The sequence below is a fragment of the Alexandromys fortis genome, unplaced genomic scaffold, assembly GCF_014885135.2.
Source record: "Alexandromys fortis isolate MF-2015 unplaced genomic scaffold, M_Fortis_MF-2015_v1.1 scaffold_356, whole genome shotgun sequence".
Classification (NCBI taxonomy): Eukaryota; Metazoa; Chordata; class Mammalia; order Rodentia; family Cricetidae; genus Alexandromys; species Alexandromys fortis.
Window position 1 is genome coordinate 456,201 of NW_026068235.1, and position 25,522 is coordinate 481,722.

The window sequence follows — 25,522 nt, forward strand, 5'->3', positions numbered from 1 at the left end:
AGGTTGCTTCCATTTCCCTAAGGAAAAATGAAAAGAAGTTATATCTAAAAATTTCTTTACTTAAACTACAGCTGAGAATTGGCCTTGTTCATTGTGAAACAAAAAAAAAATTATCTTTTATGTATACAAAATTGACTGAACTTAATCTAACCACACTTATTTACTTGGTCATGAGAAAAACTTGTGAATGCTAACAGTATCTGGGAGGCTTTATGTGTTCTCTATCCTCTAGTGTACTGGTTTTTTGATGAGTAGTTCCTTACATGTAAAGTACTATCGGCATTTTTCCATGAATGCTATACTCATTTTTACTTTATAAAGGAAATTCAGTATTGCTTCAATGTAGTTGTACAATTTCCCTTATGACACTTGATTTAATTTAGGCATTATATTTACATTGGCCACAATACTACCAGGTATTTTACTAAATTAATTTTGGCCAGTATTAGGGAGTTGAACTCAAGACTTCAAGTATGTTAGGCAAACTTTCTACCACTCAGCTATATGTCTATCCTAGAAAACTTGAGTCTTACATCTTGAGCTATCTTGCTCTACAAATCATTATTATTTTCTCTTTCTCAGTAATTTCAATCTGTGTTCTAGTGATTTCTTTTGCATGCTTAATTTGTGTGTGTGTGTCTTCTGTCCTCTCCTTTCTGCTTTCTCTTAGTCATATATTTCAGAAATTACCCGGAGAGTGTAACTAGAAGTTAACTAACTTATCTCTCCACAATCTAGCCCTTAAATTACTATTCAGAAACTGTTATAGACAGCTCAGATTGCCAAATTCAGTATTTACTTTTCTGACCTCATTTTGAGTCCTGGAAGCATTAAACGTCCTTCTTTCCTAAACTTCATCTGTCTCCTGACTTTATTTCAATAAAAATCCTCCCAATTTGACTATTCAACTATTTTCACAGCCTTCTTTCCAAGCCCGCTCCTAAGTGTTCTGTCATTCTGACTCTATTCAGATGTACAGAATCCCTAGCATACATTTTCTGGGTAGAATTTGCTACTTAATAGATTTCTTTTTCTAACGTGTCTTTCTCCACTTTCCATACAACCTCCCAACCTAGCGAAACTGTGGGCAAGTCATCATGGTATCTGTCCTTTTATTTATTCCCTGTACCTAGTGAGAAACTATATCCTACAGTACCTGCTTCTGAAGTCTTTCTCCCTCCTACCCCTCTCCCTACAAAAACCTGGCCTTTGTGTTAATGTAAGCTTTACAGCACCTCATATTAATTATAACTATGCTGATTATTACTAGGGATCTTTTGCTTTTGTCACACTCAATCCTAGTGCACTCTCCATCACATTGCCAGACTGACTTTTCTAAAGGTACTCTGTCATTTCCCAGCTTTAGGTCTTGCAAAAGTTCCCCGCTGATCCGGATAAAAGCCACATTTCTTGGCAAAGCAGAAAAGACAAAAAGAATTTCTGCATCTTTGCCAGTCTGATCTCTGTTACTCCCTTATAGTCATGGGACTGCATAGATACTTTATCACAGGAGAGTTTAAGACTGCAAGATATAAAGCCACAATATCAAACTGTTCCTAAGACTACTACTGTCTATGTATTTTTTTTTACCACTTCCATAATTCTCCCTGGCCCCCTCTCTTCCAGTTCCCACACCATATAGCTGGTGTTGCATTACTTGAAAGAGAAAGAGAAAATTGAAAGGGACTGGTTGTTAAATAAGGTTAAAGTTAAATTCAACTGAGATTCAGTACACAAATTAACCCCTCCCCCTTAATCTGAAGGTCCAAACACCACCAGAACCCTGACACAATAAGCAATGAAAACATGAATGATGTGAAATCTAGATAACGAGTCATGGCATTTCAGAAAACACCAGCATCACTAAAACTTGCAATTGAATTAAGAAAAAAAAATCCAAAGATCCTAGAATTTTTAAAAACATTTGTGATTTTACTTCAAGCAGAAAAAGACTATGAAAATATTATTTTAAGGCAAAGACTATGAAAACAAAGCAACAGTACACATTCAATTACTATTATCTTTAAGTTAGAATTCTTCAATATTTTCTGAGCCTGGACCATTTCATAAATAATTGATAAATGCATATAAAAATTTTCATATGAACATTCATGCCACCTTTGGTTAAGACCTCAAAAATATTCTCTAAATCTCGGTTTTAAAATTATTAGAACCCTCTTCTAAAAAATTAGCACCAAAATATTAGTATTTTATTAAGTTCTATTTAAAAATTGCATTAAAATTTTCTCTTATAATGTGTTTGTGTCTTTATCTATTTAGTCATTTTCAATGGTCCCTAAGTTCTATTTTAAAAATTCAACAAAAATCGCATGAACTGAGTTTGTGGTGAGCAACTGAATTTCTAGGGAGCCTATCTAGGCTTTTTGATGCTTGTTAAACTAATCCTACTGGGGATCTAAATAAGTAAGCAAGTAAATAAGTAAGTAAGTAAATACATAAAGCCATCAGAAATTCAGAGACTAGGTTAAAATATTTTGTAGCCATAAGGCTATTTTTATTTTGATAGTTCATAAATATAGCCATTTCTCAATTTTTTTATTTATCCCAAACCAAAAAGGAAGAATAAACAGGATTCATAATTAATTAATTAAAAAAATCAGATGGTGGGGGCTGGAGAGATGGTTCAGTGGTTAAAAGCACTATTCTTCCAGAGGACCTGGGATGGATTCTCAGCACCCAGAAGGTGTCTCACAACCATCTCTAACTGCAGTTTCAAGGGACCTGAATACATGTGGCACACAGATATCTATACAGGCAAAACATCCATACAGATCAAATAAAAATAAATGAATCTAACAACAACAACAACAAAACAAACAAACATACAAAAACCTAGATGGTGAATGCCATCCTTAATCACAATCCAAGACTACCCAAGATTTACTCATTAATCATTATGGCAAATACTGATCAACAGGTAGGAACTTTTCGTTCATGTTTATATGTATTTCATTTTTAAATTCTCAGACATTTGTTGGCAGCAAAAAAAAAAAAAAGAGAAGCTAAATAGTGTGCTATCAACTGAATTATTTTTGTAGATTTGTAAGTAGATCAGTATAAAATACTATAACTAATTAAACTCTGACACTTAAAGAAAGACCCGTTCTTTGCTCTTAAAAACTCATCCTTTTCTTCAAAAAATATTTAGCTTTAATTATGTGACAACATGTGGATATCTGCAAGAAGAAGGCGTCAGATCTGATGGAACTGGAGTTACAATGGTTATGGACCACCTGACATGGGTGCTAGGAACTAAACACAGGTCACAGCTAGAAAAGCAGTGCATGCTCTAACCACTGGGCCATCTCCCCAGCTCAGAAACTCTCTCTTAAAAATAAGGCGGTGGTAGCGCACACCTTTAATCCCAGCACTCGGGAGGCAGAGGCAGGTAGATCTCTGTGATTTCGAGGCCAGCTCTGGTTTAAGAGCTAGCTAGTTCTGGGACAGGCACCAAAGCTACAGAGAAACCTTGTCTGAAAATAATAATATAATTTCTATATGTCAAAATAAAACATAGGATTAAAAAAAGTGAATCTGGAACCACCCGTGATGATGAGTCAGGAGCTTTTCCTCCTACTTTAACAATACTACTGGGTGACTCTGGTACTTCTTTCCCAAAGGCATACAGAGAGATATATGACAAAGAGAAAATGGTTTTAAATAGTTTACTTGATCAATTCTTGATACTTAATAACTATAAGCAACATTCTCCATATTTGAAAGCAAAGACAGAATTACCATTAAGTATTACTTACATTCCAAATCGCAATGTTCCAGAAACATATGTTTGCCAGTGTGCACAATAGAACATGAATGTCCCAGCAAAACAGCAAAAAAACATCCAGTCAGGATTTGTACCAAGCTGCACTGCAATACAAGTTCCAAGAACCACAAAAACTGCAGAAGAAAAATGAAAATGAAAACTGAATGGCATCTATAGCATCAATTGGGTTGAAAATCATTTTAGATGAGCTAAAGATAATCTATTTTCAGTTATGTGATATTTACATGTTTTACAACATAATTTTACGCCGGGCGGTGGTGGCGCACGCCTTTAATCCCAGCACTCGGGAGGCAGAGACAGGCGGATCTCTGTGAGTTCGAGACCAGCCTTGTCTACAGAGCTAGTTCCAGGACAAGCTCCAAAGCCACAAAGAAACCCTGTCTCGAAAAACCAAAAAGAAAAACAAAACTTAAAAAAAAAAAAATCAACATAATTTTAATGTCTTTTTTTTTTACTAAATCACTCAGCTAGGGCAAAATTCTCAAAGAAACTAAAACACTTCAGCCTACTGAGTTCTCCATACTTAGTAGTAGTATTAAATGAGTAGGAAAACGTTTCAGGCTGCTGGACATGCTACCAAACAAATGTCTATCTCAGCACTAGGGAAGCTAAGGCAGGAGTTCAAAGACAGCCTTAGCTACAATGGAATAGTCTGTCTCAAAACAATAAAGAGAGAGACTGGAGAGAAAGCTCAGGGTCAAGCACACATATGGCTCTTGCAGAGGACCTGAAATTGGTTACAATACCGATTTTGGTGATTCACAACCTAGCTGAAGGGTCTGATTTCCTTTTCTGGCTTCTGAAGGGAGCTGCGTTGGGGCTCCCACATACAAATACACCCCCAATTTAAAAACCAACACAAATACCACAAAAAAACACAAACTGTTTAAGCACAGAGTCAAAACCAAAAGCAAACAAACAAACAGCAACCAATGAACCCAGAGAGCTTCAACAACCAAAGGGACCTGCTTGTTCAGACTAGAAAACTGTCCTTTCTTATTTCACAGCTATCATTATGAGTCATATATAAGAAAAAGATTTCCTATGAGTCTGAAACAAACTATAATATAACACGACTTATTTTAAATTATAAAAACAAAGCACTTCACATTCTGTTTCCTCACTAATTCTAACAGTCTTTCAAGTTACCCAGCTAGTTTTCGTTCAGTGGAAAGTTTGAATTTTCCTTCATCTGATTTACTTAGCTGTTCTTCTTAACAAACAGGCTACCATCAGGACACAAAGAAGTAATGATTTTGATAGGCAAAGCTGGATTCAGATATAAAACTATCAAGACTTTTAAAAATAATTAAAAACCATGAAAATGATAGAACCAAAGACTTAAATTAAATTAAAATAAGGAGGGAAAGCACCCCTATTAGGAAGACTGGTTAGAAATGAATATATTGTTTTGACTGTTATTTTGAGATAGGATCTTGTTATGTAGTCCATAGCTCATGCTATCCTTATGCTTACGCTCTTCTTGCTGGAGCCTCTCAGGTGGTGTTAGATGTACACCACAATGCCCACTTTAATTTCATTTTTAAGTTTTTAAGTAAAAATGCACTCAAGTATTATTTGAAAAACTTGCAACATACTACAAATAAAGACATCATTATCTATACTTCACCTAAGTTGGCACAACCCACTGCCAGCACTTTTCCTTCTACCCTTTTAAAAAAAATTGCCTAACAGTGTTTTGATAAGTGTACACATTATGAAAGGGTCACTAAAATTAATCTCGCCATTACTACCTCTGTGATGGAAAGATCAAAATTCTGCTCTTAGTAAATTATCAATATACAACACAATATTATTAATTATAATCCTCATGCTGTATGTTATATCTCTAAACTTGATCACATCAGTCTTTTGATCCTTATATTATTGCATATTTATAATTCAAACATATAATATACTCTATCAGCAATTAGGATTTATTCAAATACAAGGTCACGAACTACCAGTTACCCATTACTATACTTCTATCTAAAACCATGAGACATGTAATAATGACAATTATACTCTAATATTTTAAAAAGAAAATGTCCTCAGCAGAAGACTGTAGAAGAAAGCTTGTGTAGATGGAGACTGCTCATCCGTTTTCCAGCTGCCTAGGCCCAAATACTCACACAGAAACTATATTAATTACAGCACTGGATGGCCGATGACTCAGGCATATTTCTACCTAACTCTTATATCTTAAATTAATCCATTTATATTAATCTATGTATCACCACGAGGCTGGGCATCTATCTTCTTCAGCAGCTAGATGGTGTCTTCCTGACTCCACCTACTCTCTCTCCATCTCTGTCCTGATTTCCCACCTGGCTTTACTCTGCTAAGTCATTGGCCCAAACAGCTTTATTCATTCACCAATAAAAGCAACACATACACAGTAGGACATCCCACATCAGGGTTGACTAGCCTAGCATATGTAAAGCCCTGGTATGAACCCAAGCACTAGGAAAAGAACAAACAAAAACAAAAACAAAGCAAAACAAAAACAGCCAAAACCAAAACTTAGGGTTAAAAATAAATACAAGTTTAGGTTCCAAATTTTCCCATACTGCTAACAATGAACAAGCATTAACCAGAACCACAAGTTTCAAAAAAAACTAAAATTTAATATAAAATCATCTGCTTGGGAACTAACTAAATTTATTCCAACACTTATCACATTGTTTCTATCAGTTAATAATTCTCAGTATTAAAAAGCAACAATACCTGTTGATAGAGAGTCACAGCCATGATCAAAAAGTTCTCCCAAAGGAGAGCTACTATTGGTTCTTCTTGCTTGTTTCCCATCGATAGCATCCAAAGACTGGTAGATGAAAAGGCCACATGCACAAGCAATGTATGCCCAGAGAGGTGCCTGTGAAATAAATAAAAACAGAAAACCAGGAATACTCAGATATTTTCATTACTTTGGTTTGGCTAAAGTGATTAACAGCAGATATTTAATCTTCATTTCAATCACATTATTTAGTGTGTGCCCACAAGTGCGCACAAGAGAGGGGGGGAGGGAGGGAAATCATGTGGAGGTCAGAGTTTATCGGTAAAGCCCATCTTGCCAGCCCAACTTCTCTTCATTCCCTACAGAAGTACTCCTGGTTGAAAGGTGTGGGAGATGATGCAAGAACTAAATAATAAAGAACTTATTGAAGCTTGAAGGAACTAGGATTGTTAGAATCAAACTCCCTGTCTTTAAGAGTGCTCAAGAATGTCTCCGTTAACAACAATAGATCCCCCGTGTGTCTGGGTTCTGTAACCAAGGGATTCAACCAGCCAAAGTTCTAAAGTATAAAAACCTGCATCTATACCAATATTTCTTATTTTCTTAAATGATACTACACATAGCTACTTAAGAGCATCTATTACCAGTAGTCTAGAGATTGTTTTCAGAATATGGAAGGGTACATATGGATTATATGTGCATTTAAGACAATTTGAGGGAAGGTACTTAAGCATCTATAGACTTTGATTTCTGTGTGGAATCAATCCTTTACAATTCTCAAAGGATAACTGTACTTTGCAGGAATTTTACAGAACTCTCAAGAGGCTGCATTGTCTTCTCTAAATCCCCCTATTATTTAATCAATATAATTCCTTACATGGGAACCTGCCTGTAATTCTAGCAATTGGGAGGTGAAAGCAGGAGATCAGCCACTCAAGGTCAACCCTGGCACCCAGTAAGTTGACGGCCAGCCTGGACTTCTTGACACCCTGTTTTCATTTCTGTTGTTCTGAAATAGGGAATTATGCAGCCCAGTCTATTCCCAAACTCTCTGTGTAGCCAAGTTTGTTTTGGCCTTGAATTCTTTCTGCTTCTACCTTCCAAGTTCTAGGATTATAGGCTTGTAGCACCATGCTGATCAAAATTTTTCTTATTTTATGAAGAAGGGTCTGAACTCAAATCTCTAGGTAGCTGAGGCTAGTCTAGAATCTCTGCCTCTACCTCCCTCCCAAGATCTAGGATTCAAGAATGTGTTTGTTACCATACCTGGAAATGCTGACTAAAGAAGGGAACTAGCACAGCATCCCTCACTTCACCAGGGACACACTGGGTCCACAGTGCTAAGCACATTCCTCACTTCTCCCTGAAGGACTTCTTGCTCCCAGTGTGGTGATGCATACTGAGAATGTTCGAGAATGGTCAACAATACAAATATTTTCACATTTTCTGTATCAAGCAACTTGTTTTTAACATGCGTTTACAAAGGTTCATAGAACAACACTATGGCAAAGATGCTCTGGTTTGTGAAGGCCTGAAACTATTTTTCATATATTTATAATCACATTCATAAAGAATACTTTGTTATTGTTTTTTTTAAAAACGATGGTGATTTAAACATTGTGCATTTTTTTGTGTCTAGGCTATGAAAAAAATTACTATTATCACAGTATTTTCTTACATAACAGTTGTCAAGTTACATTATATTAATATTCAAGAGCTGTAAGATATCAGTATATTCTACACCGAAAAGGGTTTTCTCTGCTAGAGATTTGTTTATAACTTAGTATGAAACAATAATGATCTTGTTTAAAGCATCTTATTGGTACTCCACACTTTTAGAACTGAGGCTATTATAAGGACCATATAAGACATACCCCTCTGAAACCAGAGGCACAAACCCTGAGGCAGTATACAGTCATGCAAATACACTGAAATGGCCAAGGAACCCTTTGTGACTAAGGACCCCCTCTTCTGGGCTCAGGTCTACTGTCCTTTTTCCTCCAAGACTCAGCATCCTCTAAGTCCCATTGTCCCAACACAGTAGCCATTAGCCATGTGCACATATTTTGGTTTGAATTAAGTATAATTGGACAAAAAAAAATCAGCTCTATAGTTTTTCTTTCAAATGCTCAGTAGTCAAGAGGCTTACTACCATCTTAGCCACACAAAGAACACTCCAACAACCACAGAAATGCTTCTGAATAGCTCTGCTTTGGAGAACTAAAAACACAGGACCTTCCTTGCAGCCTACATAGGATTTTAATAAGCTACAGTATTACCATGAAAACAGAGAGGACTTTAACTATTAGTGTGCATACAAAGTCAGCAAACAGCAAAATAACAATTACATACAAAAAAAAAGGCACACTAGTTTTCCTGGTTTTATCTTTTCCTTTCTGTAAATTTGTAAAAATACCTAATATTTAATCACTTTTCCCTCATTTCCATTATTTTACAGCTATGGGGTATTTTTATTTTTAAAGAAAGTCTCCTATTCCAGGTGTGGTCTCAGCTAATTTAAAAGCCAGGTGAAGAAACACATGAGTCAGTCAAGTATCATTACTCAGATGTAGATAAGAAAGCCGACTGGCAAAATCTGACAGAAAGGCAAGGATAGTAAGGAAAGGTAGGTGTAATGGTTAAATCTTCACTGTCAAATGACTGGATTTAGACTCATCCTGAAAACATATCCCTGGTGTATCTATAAGACTTTCCCAAAATGGTTAACTGAGGGTAGACCAGATCTATCCTGGATATGAGTGACACCACCCCATGCACTGGGATCCCAGACTGAGAAGGAGAGTGAAGGAAGGTAGCTGAGCAACAGCATCCATCTTCCTCTGCTTCCTGGCTGCACCGCAGTGTGACCGGCTGCCTCATGTCGCTGCCACCACCGCCTTCCCTTCCACGTTAGACTTTTCCACCAGACTATGAGCCAAAAGAAACCCTTCTGGCTGTATTAGTTAGACATGTTGTCACACCACTAAGAAAAGTAACTAATACAGTAATATAAAAGCAGACTTTTCCTTTTCCTTTTATATCATTTTTTGTTGAATTTCTTTATATACTACGTTCTCTTCTCTTTTGAATGGCAATAGAAATTAACTGTACAGAGATATTGTGAATGGGATATTTTAGTTTTCATTTTTCTATGCTAAAAATTGATTAAGATATTGTAGTGAGTTAAATCAAAAGTACAAAACAGCAACAAAAACAAATGAATAAAAGAAAAACCTCGTGTTTATATGCAAAAAAAATGTATTCAAATTCAACAAAAGTCTTTAACTGCACAGTTCAGGATGGGCTAGAAACGGAGACCCTCCTGGCTAAGCTGGGATTATAAGCGCCACCATACACAGACCAGCGGTCTGATCATTATTCCTTCTCCTCTTCCTGCTCTTACAGCAGTGCTGGCAACACAGTAAAACTCAATAGCAATAGGACAGATCGATTATGATTTTCATGTGCATAAAACAGGTAATACTAACTCCCTTTATCTGTCTTACATGGCAAAAGTAACTCTAACATACTACCTACATAAAGCTGCAAGACTAAACCCAATGTTAGTTTATGGTCCTAAAACCCAAGCTAAAGCCAGGCTTGGAGGTATGCACCTACAATCCCAGCACTTCAGAGGCATGGGCATGGGGACTGAGAGTGCTCAAGGCCAACCTGGTCTACACACCAAGGAGCAACAAAGTGGGGTGCTGTCTCAAAAACAACAACAACAAAATGTTGTTTAAAAAAAAAAAACATTTATTTCGAGCCGGGCAGTGGTGGCACATGCCTTTAATCTCAGCACTTGGGAGGCAGAGGCAGGCGGATCTCTGAGTTCGAGCCCAGCCTGGTCTACAGAGCTAGTTCAGGCTCCAAAGCTACACAGAAACCCTGACTCGAAATACCAAAAAAATAAATAAATAAAATTAATTTTATTATTTTAAATTATGTGTATATATGTGTGTCTATATGAGTAAAACAGATAATACTAACTTCTACTAATACAATGTTGGGTCCCCTGGGGCTAGAGTTACAGGTGATTGTAAGCTGCCAGATTTGGGTGCTAAGAGCCTAACTGAAGCATCTTAACCACTGAGTTACCTGTCTAGCCAAAAATGTAAAATTAAAAAACAGTAGTAAAACAAAATCCTAGTAGGTATGATAGGTAGCACATGCTTGTACTCATAGAAGATTCTGTCACAAAAAAACAAAAACAAGAACAAACCCATCAACAAAAAAACAAAAATCTAAGCTACTAAGCTGATAAAATTTAATATTTTAGTAACAAACAGATCAAAGGGATATTTTGGTATCCCATTTACAAAAAAGGTTGCGGTTTCTACCTGAAGAATTTGGAAAAGATTAACTTACTTTCTTTACTCATTGACCAGAAGCTTCCTTTTTCTAACAAAAACAAATCTAGGTGAAGCCACTGAAAAAAATGAACCTCATTTCTCTTAGAAATATTGGTATTTACATGCAGAGGGTTTGAAGGCAAGCAAAGAGAGAAATATTGCAATTATGCTATAATCTAAAAAGATAAAACATTTAAAAGCAAAAAGTTTTAAAAATTCTTGAGCATAAAAATGAACAGAATATTCATAACCCATGCCCACAAAACTTTGCCATCACTACTGGTGAAAGATCAAAAAGAATCAAATACAAAGAACTGAAACTTTTTTGAGTGCTAAATTTACAGAGCTTTTGATTTTAAAATATGAATAAACAAAACACAAAGAACTCAATAAAGACTTGATTGTTTATTCTACTTATTATGCATCATAGAAGAAATCAGGAACGGGAGGGGGTTATAAGAAAGACAGTAATATACTTAATCTCTTTGCCCAAACGAAACAACACTCAGCTTCTATCTCCTGAACACTGTATGCTAGACATACTGAATACATTAATTCTCACAATACTACAAATCAGATTTAGACAGATGAAGGGTTAGAGACTTTTTGTATGTTACTGACAATCTCAGAGATGACAGATCTACCACAGAACAGCCATCACCTATTTCAGTCTCTTGGGCTGAGCCTAATAAGTATTCCTCCCATGCAGCTTTGCAGGACATTACTGTGCCATACAAAACCCAGAAAGAGTGCTGAAGTCATTTTCCACCTCAAGCCTTCCTCACAATTTTGAAAACTTCCCTGTGATCACAGAATTTCCTATTCTGTCTCAAATAAATCTAAATCACTTAAGAAAACTGTACAAGAAAAGTATCACACAGGGAACCATGGTTACCTAGTACATTCTGTGGTATTCAATAAATGATTAATGTCTGAGTCACTCTTAAACCTTCTCTTACACCCTGATCTTCTTTCTAGAGCTGGTTTAGGATTATTAGAATCCTTCCATTGCAATCAACAACCTACTTGCTGTTTCTATTAAGGATCCATAATCTAGACCAAAATCCTTTGGAATTAACAGTCCAGGTACCCCCAAGTGAAACAGTTCAAAGGAAATGTGATGTCATTATACAACTGTATTGGTTTTTGCTCTCGAAGTATCCTGACTGATATACAGCAAGCTATTTGTGAAAATGAGCCAGGTATAATGGCATGTTCTTATAATCTCAGCATAGAATAGGAAGTTACGGAGTCTGAAGCCAGCCTCCAGCGTCAGTTTTAGAGTAAAAGACTGTCTTTAAAAAATAAGAAACAAGAAATATATTCACACTCTGTAAGAACCATGTTTGTATAATAAAGCAGGAATTAAAAGAAAAAAAGAGACACGTGTGAAACAAATGGTCCGGTCAGGCTTGCCTTAAACTTGCTATGAAGTGACACTTGCTCCCAACTCAAGACCTCTCTGTCTCAGCCTCCTTGGCTGGGTCACAGGCATCAGGTACCACTCCTTGTGCTCTTGGCCATGCCATCTCGAATCCCCCTTTCTTCGAGTTTCTGATAAGCAACAGTCACACAAATGGGAAGGACTTATTCAATTCATGAAAGCGTGATAGGATAAAGACAGTTAACAAACAGCTGTGAGAAATTCTGCCTTTATATAAAGTGACCTAGATTCCCAATTACAACGTTCCTGAGCTACAACAAATGTCACCGTTGTTAAGGCATCACTCTTACCTGCTCTGTAGCTGTAGGGCAGTAGAAGACTAACAAAATAGTTGTACAGATATTTATCGATAGTCCAATGATGGTGATGAGATTTGGGGCAATCCATGAGGGTACTCTTCTAACTAGCCATTCCCAGTATCCTTGCATTAAGGGTTCGAGCAGGGACCGTCCAGCACTCTGATACCTATGTTCTTCCAGCCGCTTTAACTGGTGTCTTGACAGTGGTGGTGTTGGTAACTGAAACAATTTATTTAATATACACCCTGTAGTACTCATATGCCCAAAGCCCACAGGGGACTCTGGGTGGGAATCTCCACATCGTTTCCTTGTTGACCGATGCCCACTCATGGATCTTGGTTTTCTTTTACTTGGAGATAATGATTTATCTTGTTTTGTGGTCTTCTGTAGCTATTTATCTGAGGAGCAAAGGGAGATAAATTTGTCAATTGCTACCTACATATTTCCAGTACATTAAAGAGGAAAAAGTTAACATAACAGAGCTAACACCAAATAGGAAGTCCACAGGGATCTAATTTTAGTTATCTCACTAAGAAGTATATAAACTTCCTTTAAGTGAAATTATGGGACATTAATAGTCATGCACCTTCATACCTTACAGCTTATCTGATTCTACAGATCACAGACCATCTTACACTGCTTCAGTTAACAATGGAATGAGACGTTAGAGAAAGCCTAATCACTTTATACACAGATGTACATACAGATACACATGTGGATGGAAAATAAGGTGCTAAACTAGCAAATTAGTATTATCATTAGATGAATAACTTAACTAAGGTGATCTTTTACACATGCATGTTTGTGATGTTGAACAGATTAGACAGGGCCTTGCACATGCTAAGAAAGTACTACCACTTTGTTACAACACTATCTTCTTAAATTACACTTTCTTTAATGATAATAGATAATATTTATTAAGCATCTATACCAACTAAGAATACTGTAGAAATAAATTAATTTCATCCCCATAATAATCTGGGAGAGTGGGAATGTGTGTGCTAATTATCCTAATTTTTACAGGAAAAGGAAACTAATATAGACTAATTAACATGTTCACATAGCTGTTAAGTGATGGTCAAACAAATACAAGGCTTCCATTAAATATAAATCAAAAGATAACTTTTACTGATAGAAGGGGATACAGATTGTATTACAGGCGATACTGGCAACAAACAAAAGTTCTGCAAACAGCACAATACACAGGGTATCAGCAGGGTGATCTGAGGAAGTGAAGCGGTAAGAAAACAAAGGTAAGTGAACTAAGTGACAGCCATAAAGACCTTTGAGTATTTATGCCCTGGAGGGCTGCACCTGAATTAGAAAAGACTAGAGATAATATAATTATTGTAATTAAGCATATAAGAAAATAATTTTAGGAATCTTTTCAAGATTGATAGGATAGCTATATTAATCCTAAAGAACAAAACAGAAAAAAATTGAAAATTAGCACATGAATGGTGACAGATTATAGTAGGGAGATAAAAAGGTTAGTACAAATGACAGCTAAGTCTACCAGCAATTTCTATATAGAAAGAACAATCATCAGAAAGCTCTTAAGGATTCAGTAAGAGAGGTAAAAGAAAAAGTCAGCAGCTAGAGATTCACGCCCCTGACGTCTAACGGGGTAGCTGTAAAGTTTCTAACTTGTCATCTTTTGGAGTGATGGGTGAAAGGGGAACTGGGAACTATGGCAGCGAAGGAAGGAACACATGCAACCTTCCTTTGCGAAGTCCTAGGTATTAAACCCAGAGCCTTCTACTTGATAAGCAACCCTTCCACTGCTCAGAGTATACTCCATACTCCAGCCTTTTTTTTTCTTTGCCTGGGGTAAGAGTAGCTGTAAGCAACCATTCTCTGGCTGGATTTAAGGTATATTCCATGAGATGGAACTTAGGCTTGACACGACTGGGGTGACCAAGATCCAGAGACTAGAAAGACCAGCACAAGGAAAAAGAAAATACTATTGTTCTGGTAAAGGAACATATCAATAAAATGACTCCTAATAACATTCTGCTATATTCACAGATCAGTGTCTTGCTCACACATCAAAGATTCTTACAGTAGATGAGAAATAACACAGAGACTGACAATTGAACAATGTATGTAGAATGAGACTTTGAAGCACTAAGTCCTAAATGGGATGTCTTCATCAAACCCTTCCCCTTAGCTCAGGGGTCTATGTGGAAGAAGAGGCAGAAAAGTTGTAAGAGCCAGAGGATTTCACTGGCTGACCCCAAGGAAAACAATGTCCTTCAGGTACAACAGAACTGACACACATATGAATTCCGTGACTAGGGCGACACATACAGGGCCTGAACAGATTCAACCAGATGGGGTCCCAGCAATGAGAGGGGGAAGTGAACATGGAGTCCCATGCCTAACCAAGAAGTTATCTGCAAAGGAAAAATTGGTTTTCTCCAATGGAGTCTTACTGGGTATATTAACCAGACTTCAGAGTAGGCCCAGGAATAACTGGCCAACACAAAATGAATGGTATTTTTGTAGAATTTCTTTTTTTGTCTCATTTTGCTTTGTTGGGCATTTTCTTTCATATTGGTCTGCTTGATTTCATGTTTTTGTAGGACTTATTTATTTATTTAGTGTGCGTTTCTTGAGTTTTTTTTTTTTTTAAGAGAAAGAAAGGGTCTGGAGTTGGGTGGATTTAGGGAGGCTCTGAAGAAGTCAGGAAAGGGATGAGAAAAGTGTGATCAAATATACTGTACAAAAATAATGCTTTTCAACAAAAAGTATTTTGTTATGTTTACCTAGATTGGTTGGCCCTGAATATCTATACTTATACTTTCTTACCTCAGCCTCCAAAGTAGCTGAGACCACAGGTGCATGCCATTATGCCTAGATGATACACAGAGCTTTTTGTTTGAGATGTTTTGAGTGAAATCAAAAGACTACTTCAGCTAAAGATGCAATTTCACTTAGAGTCAAAGTCTGAAAACTAGAAAACTGAAAGTTCTTGAAGGGATTAAACATGGAGAGAAAAAAAGAAGAATAAAGGATCTTGTGAAGAACCCAGCATTACTGAATAAAAGGAGCAGAACACAAGAAAAAGACTCTTGAACTAAAACAGCAGTGGCAAAAAGCCAACTGGGCCTACCAAGAGGGATACTGTGATCTTTTGGTTGAAACCTATTCAGGAAGCAATGTGAAGTTCCCAGAAACAGTGCACTATGGGATCTCAGGTGTCTTAACAGTGCAACTAGTCAGTCGACTTACCCAACCCCCTTCCCAGGTAGGATCCAGTTTATTCTGCCTTGGTTGAAAGCAGTAGGGGCTGCTTTATAATAGGTTAGAGAAAGAGAAGAGAGGAAAAGGTGGGAAAAGTTGAAGCAGATAGTAGCATAGACTGGAAAAATACCCTTGCACTGGATACAATGTTATTGTCACATACAGACCAGGACCTCTCTTCTATATCCCTATACATATTACTTCCCAAAACTTTAATGTTACTTATGTGTCTTAATCCTCTGTCACTCATCAATCATGTATCTATAATTTTTTGTTTCAGAAAAAAACAGTTAAGCAAATTTCCAAAAAAAAAAAAAAAAGGAAAAACCTCTAGAGAATAAACAGAGATGCAATTTAAGCAACTGAGGTGGTGTACAACAGCAATATTTAAAAAATATTAAAACAAAACTATGCTATCGTTTATCACTTTGATTGAAATATGATCATCAATCACCTACTTTAGAGTAGTTAAATTTACTTCTTTAGTCTCTCCTCCCTCCTTTCATATTTTGAGATGGGCTATCATTCTGCATGCTCAGGCTGGCCTAGAATTTGCTAGGTAGTCCAAGCTGACCTGGAACTTTGAATCCTCAAGTCTCGGCCTCCTGGGAGTTAGTATTATAGGCACCTGTCATCATGTTTGGCTACAATAGCCAATTTTTATATAGTAAACTGGATAATACCTTTTTTATATTCAGCAATTTATAATCAGCTCTTAGGGAATTCCACTTGAAAGAGAAATAAATAAAAGTTTAGTTGGGTCAATTTTTATTTTGTTGGCCCAGTTTGTTTGGTTCTCATTTGTCTTCTGTTTACTGTCTTTTAAAGGCAGTACACAGAGACTACTAGCCTATTTTAGCACTGAATAGCTACAAGCAATTGATCCTAATGGTTTTAAGTTTAAGCATTTGGCAGGACTAGCTGACAAACTGATACTTTTCTTCTGAATTTTCCCCTCGTGGCCTAATTTCTTTTAACCTTTTACTATTCATTTTAAAAATACACATTTTTGACAAATTGCTTCTTACCTAGCCATTATGTAAGTCATACATTTTAAAAAGGCAATGAGTTTTTGAACCTTTCAATTTGGCAACACTGTCTCTGTAAAGCTACTAGTAACAGCACTGTAACTGTGAATTCAGGCACAAGCAGCCACTGACTACTGATGGCTACTCTACTTTCAACTCATGCCAATAGCCAGAGAGGTGGCTGACAGGGCTCCAGGTCATTTCCACCTTTCCTTCCATAATCCCAGGGGAGAAGGCTACTGCCAATGGGAAAACAACAAACCAAGAGTTTCTGAATTTTATCCAACTAAAAGCTAATTATGTCAAAGGATCAGACAGCAGCAAAAGGAAGCTTAGAAGAGGAAGATCAAAGAGCACAATAATGGAAATTGGGATGACATTACAAATATTACCAAAAGGTATCTGAATTGCTTGAAAATTTTGTGTGGAGTCAGTCCTATGTCCAAAAAGGTATATAGAAAGCATCTTTCTTACTACATAAGAAATTAAAATCACAACAACAACAACAACAAAAAGCCCCAGCAAAGTAAAAGTTACTGTTGATTAGCCTAGACACCAAAGTAGCGCTTACAAGAGAAAAGTTCTAAGTTCCAAATGTGTCTACTATGTGGGTATAGTGAACAAGACACATATGGTCTAAGATCCCACACCCAACAAATATTAAAACCTGAGAAGCAAGCACTAGCCCTACAAAGTATAACAGACATACAGAAAATCAAGTGTTGAGGCAGAGAAGAGTTGGAAGTATACATTTTAAATAGTGGTGGAAGTCAGCAAAGAACCTTTTATGACCAGCTCAGAAGAAAAGAAGGAACTAGGTATTTTAAGAGTAGGATAAAGAATAGTCCAAGACAATGAGGACTACTGAGAACTCAAGAACAATGGCAATGGGTTTGTGATCCTGCTGCACGTACTGGCTTTGTGGGAGCCTAGGCAGTTTGGATGCTCACCTTACTAGACCTGGATGGAGGTGGGTGGTCCTTGGACTTCCCACAGGGCAGGGACCCTGATTGATCTTCAGGCTGACTAGGAAGGGGGGCTTGATGGGGGAGGGGGAGGGAAATGGGAGGTGGTGGCGGGGAGGAGGCAGAAATCTTAAATAAATAAATAAATAAATAGTCCAAGAAATGGAGAATGAAGAAGTGTACCTTGTTCAGGTACCCGAGAGACCACAAAGGCAGAACAAAAGTAAATCAGACAGGAAAATGAAGTCTGAAGCATCAGTGACTGCAGAGGTTCATAAGCTATGGTAAAGTACTAGATTTTATTTTGATTTAGCGGAAAACTGCCAAGGAACTTGTAACAAAACCTACAATTTCAGAGTACAGCCTGTTAAGTGAGAACAGGTTTTCATAATTATGAAAGTAATTTTAAATGAAAAAAAAGGTTGCTTGTGGAAATTCAGTTTATAATATTAATAGCTACCGCAACCTTTCCCCTTGTACTCAGTAAACACCCTCCCTCCTGTGACAACCTGGCTCAAGTGCCCTGCTTTCATGTAGCCCTTATCTTACTTTGAAAATTTTCTGTTTGTGGAGCTTGATTTTGTCTTTACCTCCTGCCCCCACAGTGCTCTCCCAAGTTCCATGACCATGGGATCATTCCTGTCTTAACATTATTTCCCCCGTAATCTTATACCGTATTTGACATTAGAACGAAAATCAATACTTACTGAATATCATTCTTCTAGTATTTAATGAGCATTTGGTTGTTGTAGGCCTAGAAAGACATGCTTTACACTCTCAAGAAATGCAAAGGCTGTGTGAGTGGGGGCTGAGTGGGTTTTGTCCTCAACTAAATTATATCATATGCCAGGAAATAAGCTTTTTGGAGCATAAAGGGGATGTTACCTAACAAAGCATTTTCCTTCAGTAGGCATGGATATACATATACATATACATATATATATATATACATATATATATGTTCAACAGAGAAATGATATTTAATGAACACATTTACTTAAAAATCAGTCAATTTGTAAGTTTTCAAGTCATTCATGTAAGAACATATATAACAGCATCCCACCCACCTTATTCCTGTCATAAATGAGATCCATGCATCTGATAAATATCACGTTTTTTTAAAACAGCAAAAGCAGAAACAGAAAACTCAACTGTTGAGCAGATCGTAAGATAAACTTAAGCAATATCCAACTTGTGTGAAATTCTAGAACTTTTCTTCCTCCCCCCCACCATGTTTAAGGGTGCCAAGTTTTTCTCTGCATTGATTCAGCAGTATGTTTGCAATCTTGTCAGGGGAATCCAGTAGGATATAGCCTGCCCACCTCTGCCACCACTACAGTAAAATACTAAGAGCAGAACTATTAAGAAAGGGACCCTAGAACAAAGAGCAAAGGAAAGAGAAAGAAAAACAGCAGCAAGAAAAGAAAATTAATAAGATCACAAGATGAAGCTCAGCATTATTAAACAAATGATTTATTTGTTCTGTATCTTATTTTTATGTATCATAAAATTATTATGTTTAACATTTAACGAATGATACATAAAACAAGTTTGTGGGGGGGGGACTTTTTTCTGTACACTTGGAAGCCAACAATACTGTGTAACACAGCTTATAGCTGGTGCTTTGCTGAAGTGAAATCTTGTGTTTCTTAAGAAGGGAAATAACTTTCATAAGTGGGTGGGGAGCCTGAAGTCTTATTCATTTTTCTGTCCCAGCACTTGAGAGGCAGAGGCAAGCGGATCTCTGTGAGTTCGAGACCAGCCTGGTCTACAAGAGCTAGTTCCAGGACAGGCTCCAAAACCACAGAGAAACCCTGTCTCGAAAAACAAAAACAAAAATACAAAAAAAAAAAAAAAAAAGAAAAAAAGAATGACACCTTTTTCATGCAAGGAATCATATGTTTCTAGCCAGTTTAAAGAGCAAGTTATGTAGCCTAGAAAAGGAAGTGCTATGCAATAAAATGCACTTGGTGGTAATCTGAGAGGCAGATTTACCTAAAGCTTCTAAGATTCTTACAAAGGAAAACCAGTTGAGCTGTACAAGGAACTTAAGAGTTTCTCAGCATAGATTAATACACAGCAAAATAATTTTGTAACTTCAAACTTCTGGAATGCTTCCAACACCAATAGTCTTAAACTGGTTATGTTCCAAATGTCGTATACCGTTTACCTTGAGTTTGAGTCAGTCAATTCAACACACGTATTTGAACACATCACTGACAGTCCTAAAGTAGGAAGGAACTATTCTAACTACTTACGGATAAAGCCCTTATACTTCTTGAAAAGCAACTATGGACTGTTACCTGGTGCCTGAAGAGTTTTAGCAAAACCATATATTCTATAGCAATGATACAACATGGCAAAAACTGGCAACAATATGCCAAGCACCGAAGAGCAAAAGTCAAACTCGGTAAGATGTTAAGACTTGAGGTTCAGCCAGGCGTTCCTGGGAACAGAGGCAAACCCCGGCAATCTCCTTCTAAGAACGCGACTGAAATAAACTCTAGCTGGCAATCTCTGAGCTTGTCAACATGGGCTGAAATTTCTAGAAAAGTTGGCTGAACAAGAAGCGTGGCCCAAGCCAGGAAACATTCATCGCCGCCTTCCAAAGGGAAGGTAAAGACCGCACAGGATGCTACACAGTTCGTGGACTCGGCAGCACCGGGCCAGGAGGGTGTGGACTTGCCAGGCAAGGTCGGTTCCGCGCAGCCAGCGCCCCAGCCCTTTGCTCGTCATGGACCACCCTGGGGTGCTGACTCCCGCGACCCGCGGCTCTCGCACAGCGCGCAGGCGCCCCTCCACCTCCGACTCCAGAGCCCTCAGCACCGCCAGCGTCTCCCCTCGCCCTCCCCACAACCCCGCGCGCGAGGCCACCGGGCGCCAGCAAGGACGGCGGTCGCCTCAACTAGTCCGTCCGTAGTCACCCAGTTATGTGCAGCCCAGAGCCTCCAGCGCTTGCTCCACTCCTCCCGGGAGAAACGCACCCCACCCCGTCCGCGACATCCCCGCCACTTGCCCAGGCCGGGCCCCCGCAGCCTTACCCCGACCCAACAAGCACAAGCCTAGAAAAAGCAACTCCGAGCCCAGGCGACTGAGTGACGGATAGGCGGCAGCACATTCACGACACTTTCACGATAGCCGTAAAGCGGTGGCTCGGCGAGGGCTGCTGCGCGTCTCCGAGCTGCTCGGGAGCGCGCCCCGGGGCTCCGCCCTGACTCCCGTAGCGGCCTGGGTCTGCATCCTGAGGCTGGAGCTGGCGGGTCCCGGACAGGAAAGGAAGACCTAGAGGTGGGTGGGGGAGAATGGCTGGCCTAGCCCCGAACCGGGGTGACTAACTGGAGGCTGTATCGAAAGATGGCTCTCAAGGTTCAGGCGAGGGCGCCGCGCGAGCCCCCATCGCCACGCGGGGCGCGCGCCTCACCTGGCCCCGTGAGAACTTCATGGTGCACAGGACCCTTCTCGGGCCAGCTCCGGGAACCCACAGGTCGCGGTGGAGGACGACCAGGCTGAGGCCTCCGCGCCCCACTTTTTCTCTCCTTGGAACCTCTACCACCAGCGTGCCCCCAAGTGGTGCTTCGTGTCAAGCTTAGTGTCGCTTTTATTTGCCTTGTCCCAGGCACAGCTCAGCTCTTGTACTACCAGACTTGGGGGGAGGAGGGTATAAGAGGGAGAAATAAAAAAAAAGTATTAACAACACTCTGCTTTTGTTCAAGCAGCTAACGAAACCTTTGAGTGCCTTTTGTCATCCCTGAGCCCTTATTTCTAGCTGGTGGGGGCTGGGGAACTTCGAAACTTGACCTTGTGTTTACCCAGAGCTCAGTCTGCAGCCCTTGATTGTGTTTCAGGGAGTGGCCCCCATCTGAAAGGAAATTACTAGTCCCGTGAATCCTGGCAGTCGCCGTCCTTTGAACAACAGCGAAACAGGAATAAGTTTTCACAATTTTCATTTATAAAGAAGTACCCAAGTGCGACAAATTCAAAGTCTCATTTCTTGGCCGTGTAATTGGAGGCTTTAGGATTAGCCATTAGATAATACCACATTTGTCAAGAGGCCATATTAGAGTTCAGGAAAGTTATGCTTTCTTTGGGACCTGATGGTCCTGTGTATCTCTGAAAACGAGCCCGGGGCCCCCTGTTTGTTCACTTGGAACATCCAGGGTTCGCATTTTTTATATTCTTTAGCTGTCGCCACTTAGATGGGACAACATAAAGAAGTTCATCTTACTACCAATGACTCTTTATAATGTGAAAAAAAAATTTAACAGCATTTCTGATTCATGGATCTTCAAAGGAAGCAGAGAAGATGGGCGAGAGATGCAAAATACTTGGTTAACATTTTAACTTCAAGTAATTTTAAAACTTTCTCTTTTTTGGTATTGGAAATTGAACTTAAGACCTCTTGTTTGCTTTGCGTGTCTTTAAAAGGATTCTCGACTGTTTCTTAAAATGGTTAACCTCTATAATTCTAATCTACTTGGTCTGAAATTGCTCTCAGACTTTAGCTTTTGGAGGTGAAGGCCACGGGCAATTAGTAGTCTTCCTCACCCATCCTGTGCATTATAGTTTCTCCGTTGTCTCTGGCGGACTGTTACAGCATGTTAAGCCCTGCCTTGCCTCTAAACTGTCCGTTTAAGCTGCTAGAATCTTAAAAGCCTAAAGAAATACAAATACATCATACCTCGAAGAAATTTATGCCCAGCCATGTATGGCTATTTATGACTACAAAATTTATAAATCATTGTAGTATTTTATACTCATATTTCAAATTAGAATACTGTATCTCAGAAATTAAGTTAAATTGCCTGAAATCCAATAACTGGGAAGTCATAATTGTGAGATTAAAAAAAAAAACACACAGTGTGTTTAGGGGTTAGGGAAATGTCTGCTGTGCTAAACAATAAGAAAATTGACTTCCTACAATTAAAACTTTTTTTAACTATGTGAGCGGTATTAAAAATTTCAAGCATCAGCTCTATAAAGAAAAAAACATTTTGTTCATAATGCTGCTTTCTAATGTTCAGGCCCCAGATACTGCTTGTTGACTAAGAACTGTGCTACTTAAAACCATGTGGTTGAAATAATAACATATTTCCTTTGTACATAGATTTCAAGATTTGCGAAAGAAACAAGCTTGTGCCGTTCTGAAGACGGAAAATTTGGGAACTCATAAAATAGGTAATTTATCTTTCACATTGTAAAAAGGAACAAGTATTGACTGACCACTTATAGTAGTTCCTAACATCTGTTATCTGACTTAGTATTTTAGCAAACCTCACTGAAACAGCTATTCTTTTAGACTGCTTAACAAATAATACTGGGACTTTAGAATGGCTCAGCATGGAACATAATCGCCAGCAAGTCTGAAGACCTGAGTTCAATCCCTTTGACACACGTAATAGAAGGAGAAAACATTCCTAAACAGTCCTGAAATTTATTCTCTGGCCACTTGGCATGTACCCCCTTACACACACACACACACACACACACACACACACACGCACCACAGATACATAAATGTAGCTTTAAAGTATTTGACTATTTAAAAGCGAGTACTCATTGCATCACCATTGTGTTGGTTCCTTCCCTTGTCACAGTAACTTTTACAATAACTATCTAGCATCGTCTGCTGGAACTTTTCCATCATAAGGAAATGTTCTGTACTTTTATTGTCTTGTTGCCAGCCACCAGACTGGCTCTGAGCATTTGGATTGTGATGAATGCAATAGAGGAACTGAAATTTGCAATTTTATTACATATTAGTTTAAATAGGTACATGTCCTTTTCTAGTACTGCATGCATGGTGCATTCTGTGCTCAAAATACCTCCACTTGTCACAGGAGAAGCTGCCTCAGATGAGTTTTGGGGCTTGCCCAATGTCATATAGTTTTACTTTTTAAAAGGTGTTATATAGGGGAATAGTTAATTTGGAAATGCAGATGGAGTGGTTTGTGGTGTGGGGGGGAGCAGTTCAACAGAAATGGAGAATCTAAACAAGAGTGGGTACACTGGACAGTGAGCAGAAGGATGGAAGAAAGGAACAAGTGACTCACAGAATAGAATTGTCATTATTTAGGGATAACATGAGGATTTTGAAGAGAGCCTTCTCCGCATGAGTGACTGTGGAGTCCCAAGAATCTGAGAAATGATACTGCTGCTTATTGAAATAGAAAATACAAGACCAGCTACTAGAGTTAAGATGATCTGATGTTCATTTTTTGTTCATTCAGGCAGTATTAAGTGATGATGGATGATCCCTGTTCTTGCAGTTGGTGAAGTGAATCGCTCATTCACTTCAGGTACCTTCCTAAACCTTTATACTATAGAAGTAAAGAACTAGAGAAGTGCAAGTCAGGTGCTTACTTGTCACGCAGAGAGATCGGCACAGGTTGTGTGTAGAAGACAGCATTTCTGCTGTGTGTGTACATGTTTCTGTGTGTGCTGGTGCACATGCATGCATGTGGTTGTTGAGGACAGAGGACAATCTCAGCTGTCATACACCTTTTTAAAGATAAAATGTCTCACTGGCCTGGAATGTGCCCTGTAGGTTAGGCTGACTAGTGAGCCCCAGGAATCCTGTCTCTTCCTCCTCTAAGCTATGCCCCACCTGGCTTTTATTTACATGGGTTTTGGCTTAAACTGAACTGTCTTTCCAGCCCTCTGCTGTGTTTTGAATATTAAGAAGGATCTAAAAGAAGAAGAAAAAAAAAAAAAAAAACAACAGTAGAATAGGAAGGAAGCTATTCTACTAATAGTGGGATGAGCAAACTGTTTTGAGCATACCTTTTACCCAAACATCTAGAGTCTGAATAAATTATTTTTTTTAAATGCAAAGCACATTTTCTATGAAAGAAAATGGAATTCTTCAACCAGGCATCACCAAGCCAGAACTTGGAGATAAGACAGCGGGAGGGCTTTCAGTTCAAAGTACCTTAGACAGTGTACTCAAGGCCAGCCAGAACTAAATGCCAAAACATTATGTTAACCAACCACACTTCCCAAATCAAGAAAAGGGAAATCCTCCAGGCTGAAAAATCAAACAAGGAACCAAAGCAAGAGAGATAAACTAGCTGTTACCTTCTTTGGAAGCATTTGACTTCTAACAGAAAAAGAACAGTGAAGGGCAGGGAACAAAATTCTGTTTCCTACTGGGACAGGAATGGAGGATTCCCAGTTGGATCTCCCAGTGACACAATCCTCACAGCATCTTTACAGTTTATGAAATGGTATTGAGATCAGTGAGTAATATTTTCGTAAGAGAGTGCAAACATTTCCTCTTAATTACATGACTCACGTCCTCGGAACTGCCTCCTCTCAAGTTCAGCCAGGACCTCTCTCCACACACTCTGAATGGAAGGCCAGAAAAATCTCTCCCTCTCGGCAGAGAGAGACCACTGAAGTTTGTCTGTTTTCTCCACACATCTAGGCGGAGGAATAAAGACACCATCTGAGAAGTGGAAACTGTGTGAAGCCTACCATCATTGATTCCAGGTTCCAGCCCACAGTCTACATGGTCTGAAAAACTAGAAGCCAAGGCATTAACCCAAAGTTGGCCCAGGTTAGTAACAAGTCCAAGTGCTTAGCAAAATCAAGGACAAACTCTCTGAGAATAATCCATCATTAATTTATCTTCCCCCCTTCTTTCTCTC

The 25,522-nt window shown here is 38.6% G+C and overlaps 2 protein-coding genes across 6 annotated transcripts in view; one reads left to right on the top strand and one right to left on the bottom strand.

Annotated features, from left to right (window-relative positions):
- Positions 1 to 21,449, bottom strand: part of Cept1 (choline/ethanolamine phosphotransferase 1) — a 42,634-nt gene extending 21,185 nt beyond the window's left edge. For 2 of the 3 annotated variants that reach the window (XM_050130983.1, XM_050130982.1), the window contains exons 1-4: positions 20,918 to 21,032; positions 12,629 to 13,035; positions 6,533 to 6,680; positions 3,777 to 3,918 (exon numbers count right to left, since the gene is read on the bottom strand). In XM_050130983.1, the coding sequence (XP_049986940.1) occupies positions 3,777 to 3,918; positions 6,533 to 6,680; positions 12,629 to 12,967 (629 nt within the window). In that variant the 5' untranslated portion in view covers positions 12,968 to 13,035; positions 20,918 to 21,032. Of the gene's footprint in view, positions 1 to 3,776; positions 3,919 to 6,532; positions 6,681 to 12,628; positions 13,036 to 20,917; positions 21,033 to 21,297 lie in introns of those variants that run through there. The other variant, XM_050130984.1, reaches the window with a different exon arrangement.
- The window catches only part of Dram2 (DNA damage regulated autophagy modulator 2), a 23,485-nt gene continuing 18,989 nt past the window's right edge, over positions 21,027 to 25,522 (top strand). For 2 of the 3 annotated variants that reach the window (XM_050130987.1, XM_050130985.1), the window contains exons 1-3: positions 21,027 to 21,164; positions 22,981 to 23,051; positions 25,300 to 25,431. The gene's annotated coding sequence lies outside the window, so the exon portion shown is untranslated. Of the gene's footprint in view, positions 21,165 to 22,980; positions 23,052 to 24,103; positions 24,173 to 25,299; positions 25,432 to 25,522 lie in introns of all 3 variants that reach the window. The other variant, XM_050130986.1, reaches the window with a different exon arrangement.